This window comes from Melanostigma gelatinosum, assembly GCF_949748355.1.
Source record: "Melanostigma gelatinosum genome assembly, chromosome: 8".
Lineage (NCBI taxonomy): Eukaryota > Metazoa > Chordata > Actinopteri > Perciformes > Zoarcidae > Melanostigma > Melanostigma gelatinosum.
This window is the reverse complement of record NC_136641.1, coordinates 27,037,468-27,049,967: the sequence shown is the minus strand read 5'-3', so window position 1 is coordinate 27,049,967 and position 12,500 is coordinate 27,037,468. Positions and strand designations below refer to the sequence as shown.

At 43.2% G+C, this 12,500-nt stretch overlaps 3 protein-coding genes across 4 annotated transcripts in view; 2 read left to right on the top strand and 1 right to left on the bottom strand.

The window, feature by feature from the left end:
- Positions 1-2,748, top strand: part of LOC306781130 (protein NDRG3-like) — a 16,023-nt gene extending 13,275 nt beyond the window's left edge. For both annotated transcript variants that reach the window (XM_079273833.1, XM_079273834.1), the window contains one exon: positions 814-2,748. In XM_079273833.1, the coding sequence (XP_079129959.1) occupies positions 814-986 (173 nt within the window). In that variant the 3' untranslated portion in view covers positions 987-2,748. The remainder of the gene's footprint in view (positions 1-813) is intronic.
- A 197-nt stretch (positions 2,749-2,945) lies between these two features.
- Positions 2,946-8,236, bottom strand: rfc2 (replication factor C (activator 1) 2). The gene is made up of 6 exons (XM_079273835.1): positions 7,942-8,236; positions 6,975-7,080; positions 6,771-6,872; positions 5,538-5,796; positions 3,511-3,771; positions 2,946-3,173 (listed from the first exon to the last, which is right to left on the bottom strand). The coding sequence occupies exons 1-6, from the start codon at positions 8,177-8,179 to the stop codon at positions 3,063-3,065; spliced, it is 1,077 nt and encodes a 358-aa protein (XP_079129961.1). The 5' UTR covers positions 8,180-8,236; the 3' UTR covers positions 2,946-3,062.
- Positions 8,237-9,368: 1,132 nt separating this feature from the next.
- Positions 9,369-12,500, top strand: part of usp11 (ubiquitin specific peptidase 11) — a 33,663-nt gene continuing 30,531 nt past the window's right edge. Inside the window, exons 1-2 of the mRNA XM_079274409.1 lie at positions 9,369-9,581; positions 11,808-11,917. Coding sequence (XP_079130535.1) covers positions 9,472-9,581; positions 11,808-11,917 — 220 coding nt within the window. The 5' untranslated portion in view covers positions 9,369-9,471. The remainder of the gene's footprint in view (positions 9,582-11,807; positions 11,918-12,500) is intronic.

Sequence of the window (12,500 nt, the reverse complement as noted above, 5' to 3'; positions counted from 1 at the left end):
GCAGTGACATTACCCAGCAGGCTGTGCTGCATGCCAACACACCTCGGCTCCGTTCACACTGCAGAATCATATCTGTTCATAGTTCTGAACTTCTCATATTTATATATGTATGTGTGTATATGTATAAATATATATACACACATCTGTGGGTTCAAACTCACGTCCCACAATAACATGAGATGAAAACAATATCAGAAGACATCAAACAATAAGTGTAGCTTGTGTTTAGAACATGTCCCGTCTTTATCTCGCTGTCATCGACTCACAGAACACGAAGAGTCAACCAAGCAGCAGCTCTGTGTGCTCGGAGGTAAAGTCACGCACTTTGGTGGCTTTGAATGTATGCACTTGTATGTATATGATGATTTTGATTCAGTTTTAAAATGTTTTCCGTTTTTAGAAGTTTTAGATTTGGGTTAATTTAGTTTAATGACATCAGTTCCTCTTCAGAAAGGTCTGTCTGACAGCAAAGTATATTAAATACAGCGTTCACTGAAACTGATATCGATGTATTTGATGTATTTAGGTCTCTAAAATACATCCACAGCAGTACATTACTGTGTCCTGTGTGTTTCTACTGTGGTAGTAATACACTGACTAAGTAGAAGTACCTCATAAAACATCTCTGCTGTCACTTTAAAAACGTTTGTAGCTTCAGTGAGAACGGAGCCTCACAATCACCGTCATCAGATTTGAATCTCAGATTCAAATCAGCCCGTGCTGGTTGGACAGTGAACACAACACACACACACGCACACACACACACACATGATGTTTCCTGTCACTAACTCTGCCCCCCCACCCCCCCCTCAGTGCCCACAGCTGGTATGACCCGGCTGGTCCGCTCCAGGACTCACTCGGCCTCCAGCATCGGCTCCTCGGACGGCGTCCGTAGCCGCAGTACCACCGGCGCACTGCCAGAGGGCGCTGCTACCTCCACCATCCCGGGGCTCACGGCGGACCACGCCATCGAGATGACCGCGTAGGACTTCTTCCTGCTGTGTTTCTCTCTCTTTACTCTTCGGTTCTTAACTCACATCTAGCATCGTGTAAAAGTAGAGACACACCTTTTAACTTTTTCTGTCGATCCGGCCGCTGTCGTTAGCGGCTCGGTGTCGGCCATTTTGGCTCCTGTGCTCTTTAGGACGCTGGTGTTGGTTCTTCTTCTTCTCCCTCTAACCGTACATGGAGACCAGCTGGTTCTTATTTACATACAGTCGTGTCTTATTTCTTCAGTAGACTGTTTTCAGACCGGTTCCTTCTTTTTTATGATTACTCTTATTATAATCTTCTTATTATTTAGTTGTGGCGTTATGTTGTTGGTGTTGCTGTGAAGCGCGTTACTGAAACTCTTTCTTCCTACACATTAAATAACAGAAACTTTAAGGGAACCTCAACAATATATCGGTGAACTTTTAAAATCTGTTATGTCGCTTTTATGGAAGCCCAGAGAGGCAAGTGAGAAAAAACAAAAACAATTTTCTAATGACTTCAGAATGAGAGAACGGTTGAGCTAGCATTACTTTTTTAAGCTCGCGTGTTTGGGAGGTAAAGTTGTTTTGTTGTTTGTTGTTGTCATACTAACTACGGCCACAAGAGGCTGATGTGAATGATGTGCATGATGAGCATGTTTTAATTACAGTTTTAATGTTACATAACTTGCTAACAGACGATACATTTACTTTGTGTTTAGATTATATGGAGAAATTAAAACTCATCTGGAGAAAACATGACCGCTTTTAGTCTTAATTAGAACAAAGTAGTGATTCACTTCAGCCTCTTGTGGCCAAAATGAGTATTACAACAACAAACACTAAGACTTTTACCTTTTACATTTCAAAAACACGACAAAAAAACTATTTAAAATCAGACTTTCGAAACATATTCGCATATTGTTATTTTCTTTGCAACTTGGCTGTCGGGGCTTCCGTACTCTCCGACCCTGGAACGTCTGACAGACATTTATGAGTTGACAGACAAATCTTGAAGATCTTTGTCATGTGGTTCGGACTTCAGAGGTGATTCATGAAACTAAAAATCATTTACAGATTTGAACGTCTTCCTCTGATGGGGACCCGTCACCCTCTCGTGTTCCTCTTCCGTTACCGTACGTGTTATTATCGGTCGAGCCCGTCGGCAGCATGCTCGTTGTGGCATGCGGTGTTTCTAATGTGGTGTTGAGTTTAGTGAGGAACTGAGATGTTGATCAGCTCCACGTGACATTAATCCAACAGTTAGAGCGTCAGTTGTTTGTTCAGCAGGCTCGTTGATTATTGATTATCAGACGGACTGATGAGCTCCTATATGACATAGATTTTTGATGAATTGCACTTTAGGCTTTGTCAATGAATGATGATGTATATTTATACATTGATTATGGAGCAACTGAGATTTAAGTTCTTCTGATGATTCTTGTAAATGTGACTTTAATCTAAACTTTTCTCTGAATATCACCTTTTCTTTCGTACAATAACTTCAATGCTCCGTCGTATATGAGGATTTATAGTTTTTCTGACCTCTCCGTAAAACAAAGTTCACGTTATAAACTCTGGTTCAAACATGCAGTTCTTTTATTCTATACACACACATATATACATACACACTAACTATGACGTCTGTTACTGTTCTTAATATTTATTACGAGTATTACTTTTTGAGATTTGTACTGACAGTAGCCATTTCGGAGGTTTGTTCATGACTTTGAATGTAAACAAGGTTTGTAATGAAATAAAGCTCGTTGATCCTGAACGCTCGTCTGACCCCAATGTTCTGCAGTGTTCACTACTGATACTACCGTGTACTAATACTGTGTTTACCTCAGGAAGATGTGTATTATAGGGTTACTGTGAAAGCAGCAGTTCACTGTTACGCAATATCAGCAGTCCTCTATACTTACGGGGACAATTAATTAATTAGTAAACTTCAAAAAACGACATTAACACCAATCAATGAAAAGATGACTTATTGTAGTTTTTACATTATCTTTGAACAGAAACTAACTTTAATGTTCAGATCGTGGTCCGTTACCCACAGAAGAGTCCAGCGCTGTCGGGGTTAACGGATCAGCTGACAGCAGGGGGCGTCGTCTTACTGCAGAGTCGACCAATCAGACCGGCCATCTGCAGCAGAGAGTTCACGCCTTCAGACACACGCATGTGAGTGTACCCGATCTCCTACAGGACACACGAAGTACTGCAGGTTAATACAGAGTACTACAGGACACACGAAGTACTGCAGGTTAATACAGAGTACTACAGGACACACAAAGTACTGCAGGTTAATACAGAGTACTACAGGACACACAAAGTACTGCAGGTTAATACAGAGTACTACAGGACACACAAAGTACTGCAGGTTAATACAGAGTACTACAGGACACACAAAGTACTGCAGGTTAATACAGAGTACTACAGGACACACAAAGTACTACAGGACACACAGAGTACTGCAGGTTAATATACAGTACCACATAATCAGGTGAGAGGACGAGTTTGGTGAGCTCCGGCTCACCTTGATGAAGTCCAGTTTGAGGTACTCGGCCATGTGGACGGTCTTGCAGACCCTGAAGATGTTCCCGATGATGTCCTCCGGAGAGTAGCCCAGCGCCCACAGCTGCTCCACCACCTTGTAGGCCTGGTCCACGTTTCCGTCCACGCAGTGTCCCAGCATGCCTTTCACCAGCAGCGGGTGGGGCTCGTCGCACACTTTGAACACGTTCTCGCTGTTGACGTAGCCGAAGCCGGAGTTGGTGGACTGCAGGTTGTTCAGCGCCTGGAGAAACAGATTTAGTGTTGATGGAGCAGCTACATCGTTAGCGTAGCCTCGCTCACGTAGATCCAGACTCAGACAGAAAACAAGCTTTCTAAAAGATATCTGCCTCCCCTGTCTGTCTCACGCACCCCCTGTCTCTGTCTCACGCCCCCCCTGTCTCTGTCTCACGCACCCCCTGTCTCTGTCTCACGCACCCCCTGTCTCTGTCTCACGCCCCCCCTGTCTCACGTCTCCCCTGTCTCATGCCTCACGTCTCATGCCTCCCCTGTCTGCCTCTCATGTCTCCCATCTCACGTCTCATGCCTCCCCTGTCTCATGCATCCCCTGTCTCTGTCTCTTGCCTCCCCTGTCCTCTTGCCTCCCCTGTCTCTGTCTCTTGCCTCCCCTGTCTCATGCCTCCCCTGTCTCTTGCCTCCCCTGTCTCTCTGTCTCTTGCCTCCCCTGTCTCATGCCTCCCCTGTCTCCCCTGTCTCATGCATCCCCTGTCTCTTGCCTCCCCTGTCTCATGCCTCCCCTGTCTCTTGCCTCCCCTGTCTCATGTCCTCCCCTGTCTCACCTGTCTCATCTGTCTCCTGCCTCACGTCTCATGCCTCCCCTGTCTCACTTGTCCCATGTCCTCACCTGTCTCATGCCTCTCACGTCTCATCAGTCTCATGCCTCCCCTGTCTCTCTGTCTCATGCCTCCCCTGTCTCTCTGTCTCATGCCTCCCCTGTCTCTCTGTCTCTTGCCTCCCCTGTCTCTCTGTCTCTTGCCTCCCCTGTCTCTCTGTCTCTTGCCTCCCCTGTCTCTTGCCTCATCTGTCTCATGCCTCATCTGTCTCATGCCTCCCCTGTCTCACCTGTCTCATGCCTCCCCTGTCTCTTGCCTCCCCTGTCTCATGTCCTCCCCTGTCTCACCTGTCTCATCTGTCTCCTGCCTCACGTCTCATGCCTCCCCTGTCTCACTTGTCCCATGTCCTCACCTGTCTCATGCCTCTCACGTCTCATCAGTCTCATGCCTCCCCTGTCTCTCTGTCTCATGCCTCCCCTGTCTCTCTGTCTCATGCCTCCCCTGTCTCTCTGTCTCTTGCCTCCCCTGTCTCTCTGTCTCTTGCCTCCCCTGTCTCTCTGTCTCTTGCCTCCCCTGTCTCTCTGTCTCTTGCCTCCCCTGTCTCATGCCTCATCTGTCTCATGCCTCCCCTGTCTCTCTGTCTCATGCCTCCCCTGTCTCTCTGTCTCACGCCTCCCCTGTCTCACGCCTCCCCTGTCTCATGTCCTCCCCTGTCTCACGCCTCCGCTGTCTCATCTGTCTCCTGCCTCACGTCTCATGCCTCCCCTGTCTCACTTGTCCCATGTCCTCACCTGTCTCATGCCTCTCACGTCTCATCAGTCTCATGCCTCCCCTGTCTCTGTCTCATGCCTCCCCTGTCTCTCTGTCTCATGCCTCCCCTGTCTCTCTGTCTCTTGCCTCATCTGTCTCATGCCTCATCTGTCTCATGCCTACCCTGTCTCACCTGTCTCATGCCTCCCCTGTCTCTCTGTCTCATGCCTCCCCTGTCTCTCTGTCTCTTGCCTCATCTGTCTCATGCCCCCCCTGTCTCACGTCTCACCTGTCTCATGCCTCTCATGTCTCCCTGTCTCATGTCCTCCCCTGTCTCACGCCTCCCCTGTCTCATGCCCCCCCTGTCTCATGCCTCCCCTGTCTCTCTGTCTCACGCCTCCCCTGTCTCACGCCTCCCCTGTCTCACGCCCCCCCTGTCTCATGCCCCCCCTGTCTCACGTCTCACCTGTCTCATGTCTCCCTGAGCGGTGAAGATGACGGCCTCCAGCCCGTCGTCAGACGCTGCCAGCTGTTCTCTCTCCACGACGTCCTGCAGCCGGCTCAGGATCTGTCCGTCCGTCAGCTTAGAGTATCTCAGCACGGCGCAGCGCGACTGGATCGGCTCGATGATCTTGTCCGAGGCGTTGCAGGCGAGAGCGAAGCGGGTCGTCTTCGAGTAGATCTCCATGATCCGCCTCAGGGCCTGTTGAGCTCCGTCCGTCATGCTGGAGGAAGGAGGACAAAAGGACGGAGACACCAGAGGAGACATTTAGTGTCCTCAGAGGAACGGTTTGAACGTCACATTCAGAACATGTTTGATGAGGACGCTTTCAAACTTTCTCTTTATACATCTCAGGTGTTATCTATAGGAATGTTATTCAGTCTCTATCCACAACTCAAAAATATTTAGTTTAGTGTCACAGAGGAGGAAGGAACCAGAAGAAATTCACATTTAAGAAGCTGGAATCAGAGAATTGTGACTTCTTAAAATGAATCAAAGTCTCTCTGTCTGTCCCTCCCTCTATTGTATTGGGCCAGGATCAATTATAACCTCCTCCTCTTCTGTTTCTAGTCTCTGATCATGTTTCATTGTAAACAACCAATCAGTGTTTAAACAAACAGGAGGAGAGCTAGTAACGTTAGCAGCACCGCTAACGGCTAACCAACAGGAGGAGAGCGAGTAACGTTAGCAGCACCGCTAACGGCTAACCAACAGGAGGAGAGCTAGTAACGTTAGCAGCACCGCTAACGGCTAACCAACAGGAGGAGAGCTAGTAACGTTAGCAGCACCGCTAACGGCTAACCAACAGGAGGAGAGCGAGTAACGTTAGCAGCACCGCTAACGGCTAACCAACAGGAGGAGAGCTAGTAGCGTTAGCAGCACCGCTAACGGCTAACCAACGGAGGTTCACTTCAGTTACACTATGATGCCTTCAGGCTCTGCTCAGTGAACATGAGTTCTGGCTGAAGGTTCATTATAACGTTATCATGATGTGTTCACATGTCATCTGTAAAATGTAGTTTTGGTGATAAACTTGAATAAATCCAGTAGTTTGAAGGAGATGTTTTCACATAAATATAAATAGATATTGGAGATGAATTATGAGCCGTCTAACTTCCGAACACATAAAAAGCCTGGTTCCCTGGTTCTAAAGTTCTCTGGTTCCCTCTGCTTCTAAAGTTCCTCCTGTGGTCTCACCTGTCGGCTTCGTCCAGGATGATGATCTTGTGTCGTCCTTTAGGCAGCGTCACTTTCTGCTGAGCGAACATCTTGATCTTGTTCCTCACCACGTCGATCCCTCTGCAGACGAGGTCACATTCATCAACCACCAATAACCTGAGGTCCAGGTCCACGTCCTGGTGTCTGAACATCGTCGTGTTTTTATATTTATTCATGTCTCACCTCTCGTTGGAGGCGTTGAGCTCCAGCACGGCGTCCTTCATGGAGGCTCCCAGCAGAGCTCTGGACAAACACAGGATGCTGGTGGTCTTTCCTGTTCCTGGAGGACCTGGATCACACAAGGTATTGTTATTATTATTATTATTGTTATTATTATTATTATATTACATATATATATAATATATTATTCCTCACTGATAAAAGTCCAGATTACACTATTCTACCAGAATAAGCTGCTTTATAGGATATGCTTATAACAACCAAAAAACACACGTCTTCTGCTTATTTTCAGTTCAGTGGAAGAAAGTAACTGAGTACATTTACTCAAGTACTGTATACAATACAGAGTATTTCCATTGTCTTGTACTTTTTACTGCACTAACTGTAACTTTGCAGATTTAGATTATTAATACAAAATATAAATAGTTTACTGAGTTGGTAAAATCACAATAAACAAAGTGATACTAGCTACTAGAAGTACACTGTTAATGTGTACACATGTACACAGTATTTATCTGTTGCTTGTAAATTAGATTATGGTGCATATTAATGTAGAAATACACATGTGTGTTTTTATTCATTCTTCAATAAAAGGAGTCATTTGATTAGTTGACCAGAATATGACAATATTTATTAGAAATAAAATACTAATTACAAAAATATGATGATGTATTACTGTAGACTATAAACAAGCTGCAACAATAAAGCGATGAACACAAATGCATCAATAATTATGAAACATTATTATATTATATAATGAGTACTTTTACTATTTGTGCTTAAGATAATAATTTTACTCGAGTGTGATTTTCAATGCTTGTACTTTTAGTAAAGTATTCCTACACTTGTGGTATTACTACTTTAACTGAAGTAAAAGTACTTCTGAACACCCTTTACTTAAGTTGAATGTGTCAGGATAATGAATGAAAGTATAAAGTAAACTAGTTGAGTCCTTTCGGTCCTCACTGACCTGCGATGATGACGTTGGGTACGTTTCCCTCTCGCGCGAACACCTCGAGCCGGCTCACGGTCTCCTCGTTCCCGACGATCTCGCTGAGTTTCGTCGGTCGGTACTTCTCAACCCAGGGCAGCTCGTAATGGCCGCCGGAGCTTTTAACCGACGCTTCTCCAGCTCCCGTGTCCGCCTTCTGCCCGCTCTCTGTCGGTTCTTTCTGCTCACATTCAGGCTCCATCATCTCCACCTCCATGTTTGTTTCTGTCTGTCAGAGCCCGCGAAGAACTTTTTCTTCTTCCCCCCCCTGACAACCGCGTTCAGCAAACACTGACGCCTCATTGGCCGGAGCGTTTCTTCTTCTTCTTTTTTGAGGTTTATTGGCGGTTGGCAAACAATGAATTAGTGCATTACCGCTACCAACTGGTCTGGAGTGTGGATCAGGATGTCGTATAGTGTAGTATAAAATAAAATAAAATAAAATGAACATATATATTATCCCCTGGCATTATGTTTAATTATTTTATTTTTTATTTTATTGTGATTGATTGATACGAGTTATATGTCTTAGTATTAGATTGTCCACAACATAGAAATTATTTCAAGCTAATTCATGCAAACCCCACTAATTTTAATACGTTTTGGTATGAATCTTGGTTGTATTGGAAATATATGAAATTAAAAGCTGCAAAAGAAAGTAGAGGCAGAAGACTGTTTAACGAATAGTGCTTGAATTTACTAACCTTTAATTTAAATTGAACACCATTTATATTTATTTATTTATAACAATGTTTATTTTATTAACTACAATGTGTATACTTTAATTTACTTTCTTATTTGTTGTTGTTTTATTTGAGGTAGTTTATAAGATATTTGATATATATTTTACTACTCAGACACATAAGGACTTTCACACAATGTTAAACCTGCCTTGTTTGTAAATTCATTATTATTCATCATCAGTATTTTTACTAAAGTAAAGGATCTAAATACTCCACCAGTAATAAGCATGTTAAATATGGATATTAATGTTTTTAATACATGTTTTCAGATGAAAGACGCCCCCTAGTGTAGTTACCATGGATGTATACATTTGCTTTTTAATTATCATTTATTTTATCTTGAAATTACGAATTTATTTTCTTATCAATTATTTATGTATTTATTTTGACCATGGATGTATATTTTTTTTATTAGCATTTATTTATGTATGTATTATTTATTTGACCATGAATGTATTATTTATTTATTTTAACTGTGGATTTATAATTGTTTTAAACATTTTATTATCATTTTTTCATTATTATTTTTTTTTACCATGGATGAATAGAGAGAACCGAGATACGGATGTAGCGCGCGGAGGCCTCAGACCGGAAGTCGTCATCGCCCTACTCTGAACCACTTCCTACTTCCGCAAACACAACAGCTCCGTGTAGTTTCCCTGTTTTATCGGTTGATCAATGCGGTGGTTGACTTCTGCCTTTCTTTACTCTATTTACATATTCTAACAGTTCTGACATTTAATGAGTGATTGATTTAAAAAACGTCATGACGGCCAACAGCCGCTGTTCCGCCGCCGAGCCTCCGGGCCTGGAGACCCAGCGGCGGGAGATCGAGTCTCTGCTGCGGGAGTGTGAGCTCCGCGCTGGGGACAGTTGGTGAGAGTCACAGACACACACACGCACAGTGACAGGGCTAGCTGTTAGCATCACACGGCTAACTGTTACCTAACGGCTATTAACGGTTATCAACGACAGAGTCGAGTCGCCACGTCTCGTAGGTGTGAGATTGTTGGGGCCGTTTTTAACGGCTCTGTTCTATGTTAGCTCGCGCTAACCAGACAGACAGACGTCGGTAACTGACTGTTAGCACATCGATGCTAATGCTAGCCTGTCAACCAGTTTGGGATGAGACGTTCAGGGTTGACTCGTAAACTTCCACTTTTGTTTTTTTTTATGTATGTCACGTTATATTATCCCCTGGCATTCCGTTTATTCAGTTGTTTTAAACTTTATTGTGATTGATTGATATCACTTATATGTATTTGATTGTCTATAATATATAAATTATTTCAAGCTAATTTATGCAAACCCCATTCATTTGAATACGTTTTGTTATGAATCTGGGTTATAGTGGAAATCTCTGAAATTAAAAGCTGCAAAATTCGTCCCAAATGTATTCCTCTTAACGTTTCACATTAAGAGGTGAAGGCAGAGATGAAAGAAGTATTCTGAACCTTTACTGTAGTACAAGTACTTACACGTCCCTGTAGAAATACTACACTACAAGTAGAAGGGTTATAAATGGATAAAAGATGATTTCGTTAAAAAATATCATAGAAGTGTGATCTCTTGTCTTTAAACGTGATGCTGATTTTTGTCCTAATTAAGAACAGAATATATATTCTGCAGTGTAAACATGACCAGGCAGGTTTCTATTGTCTCCTCTATTCTTTCTTTTTCCTTCGCTTTCTTTTGTTTTCTGTTCACCATCAACACTTTTATGAATCACAGAATAAACACCTCTGTACATTTACTTTATGTGAGCACGGTGTTATAGATGATACAAGGTGTTCTTTATAACAGTCTGACAAGGTCATAATAATAATGAGGTCCAGAACGGAGGAAAGAAGTCTTCTGACTCAGACTCTCAGTGAAATGAAGTGAAACTAAAACTAAAGTGCTTTAGGTTGGATCTGTGGACCAGCTGTGCGTCTCTGTGACGGTTTGCCTGTTTGTGTATAAAAAGCTGCTCGTCTTCATGTTTGAGTCTCAAGAGACGGATGAAATCCAAACTAAAGTAAATGAAAACACTGATGCTGAGGAGGAGGAGGTGGTGGTGGTGGTGTTGTTGTGGTCAAATAGTTTGGACTCGTGTTGTTGTGTACATGAGGGTTAGCCTCTGTGGAGTCCAGCTGAAATGATTTGTCTATTAATTGATAAGCTGAACATTAGAGTTCGGTAATCGTTAAACCACAAAGTGTTTTTTAAATCCACACCTGCAGCTGTTTGTGGGAATTGATTTGTTGTTAAAGATATTTTTGAAGTTGAGTATTATCAGTTGTACTCTGTCTCATTTTATCATAAACAAAAAGACCGCATGTTGACTTTGGGCTTTAGGAAATCGTAACGGACATTTTGCAGACTAATTTCTGACGTTTTATTGACCAGTAATTAATACAAAATAGATTGAAGGACAATGAAAAGAACAGTGAGCTGCAGCCCTGAATCCATGGAGGAGTCATGAATGCATAAAAATATCAGTTTTTGAATTAAATGTGAAACAAATGGAACTTCATCGTGATACAAACATTCTATTAAAATCCCAAATGAGTGTAAGTTGGTCCTGCTCATTGATGTGGAACATGAAGACCAAAGGCCTAAGCCTTCATACATACACAGTATATTATCACTACATCGCCAAACACGACTGACAGGATGCACAGCGTCACATTCATCAGCTGGAAGGTTTCCTGCTCTGGTTTGAGTTCAGTGTTGGTGAAGCCGTCGGTACAACAGGTTGATATCAGGCTGAGCCATAACGAGATCACCAGCACGCTGCTGCAGACTCGGGCTGCTGTCGTTATTCATTCATCGCTTTCTTTGTTGTTTGTTACAGAAAGTTTATTTAAATGGTGAAAAGAGAGACATCTTCTTTGAGCCTCGTGTTGTCCAAAGACATTTGATTTAAAATGATACAGAACCACACAATGCTTCACTTTGGTGCTCTCTGAATGACTCATCAATCTACAGTGTTAATAGTTTAATGCTGATCTTTGTAATAATTATCCTGTCGATCACACCGTTGAGAGACAACAGGTCGTTGTGTGAGTGTGGTATTAATGTGTGTGTGTGCTTGTGTGTGCTTGTGTGTGTGTGCTGCAGGTACGTGATGGAGCGTCGTTGGTATGAACAGTGGAAGGAGTTCGTGGAGACCGGAGACCAGAACTCGTCTTCCTTCCCCGGACAGATCGACAACACTGAGCTGTTTGAGGGTCAGTGAACGCCTCATGATGTCATCACCTGACAAACGGCACTCCTTAACTTTCCTTCTTCCTTCTCTCTTCTATCCCTAAAAACAGCACTTCAAACCAACTATTTTCTACAATTAGGATAATCTATGGAAGCCCTGAGAGGCAAGAATCCAGGAGTCTGATTCAAGATGTTTCTTCTTCTGTGTTTATGACTTAAGAACAGGTGAAAATACATTCTGCCAGGGCAACATATTCTAAGTTCCTTAAATCAATTTTCATCTTTGAAAACAGGATCAAGTGTTTGTTGTTGTAATACTCCTTTCAGCCACAAGAGGCTGAAGCGCTCCACTACCTCATGTTCTAAACAGAACCAAAGCTTCATGTGTTCCTCACGACCGATTAGAGACGATTTAAAACACAGTTACACCAAAAGAAAGACGACAACACACAATATATTTATTAAACTCTATTTTACATATATATCGCCTCACAAATCACACATTTACAATCTGTACGACACAACGGTGTGTTCACACATAACGCGGCGTTACTCGCGGGACCATTTGTGGTTATTTGTGCTAGCCGCGCCGGAGAGGGGGCGTGG

Coding starts and splice junctions, on each gene's coding strand:
- rfc2 (XM_079273835.1), bottom strand. CDS start 8,179: ATGGAGGTGGAGATGATGGAGCCTGAATGTGAGCAGAAAGAACCGACA. Junction 7,081..7,941: donor ACCCAACGTCATCATCGCAG/GTCAGTGAGGAC, acceptor TGTGTGATCCAG/GTCCTCCAGGAACAGGAAAG. Junction 5,797..6,770: donor ATCCTGGACGAAGCCGACAG/GTGAGACCACAG, acceptor TCCTTCCTCCAG/CATGACGGACGGAGCTCAAC.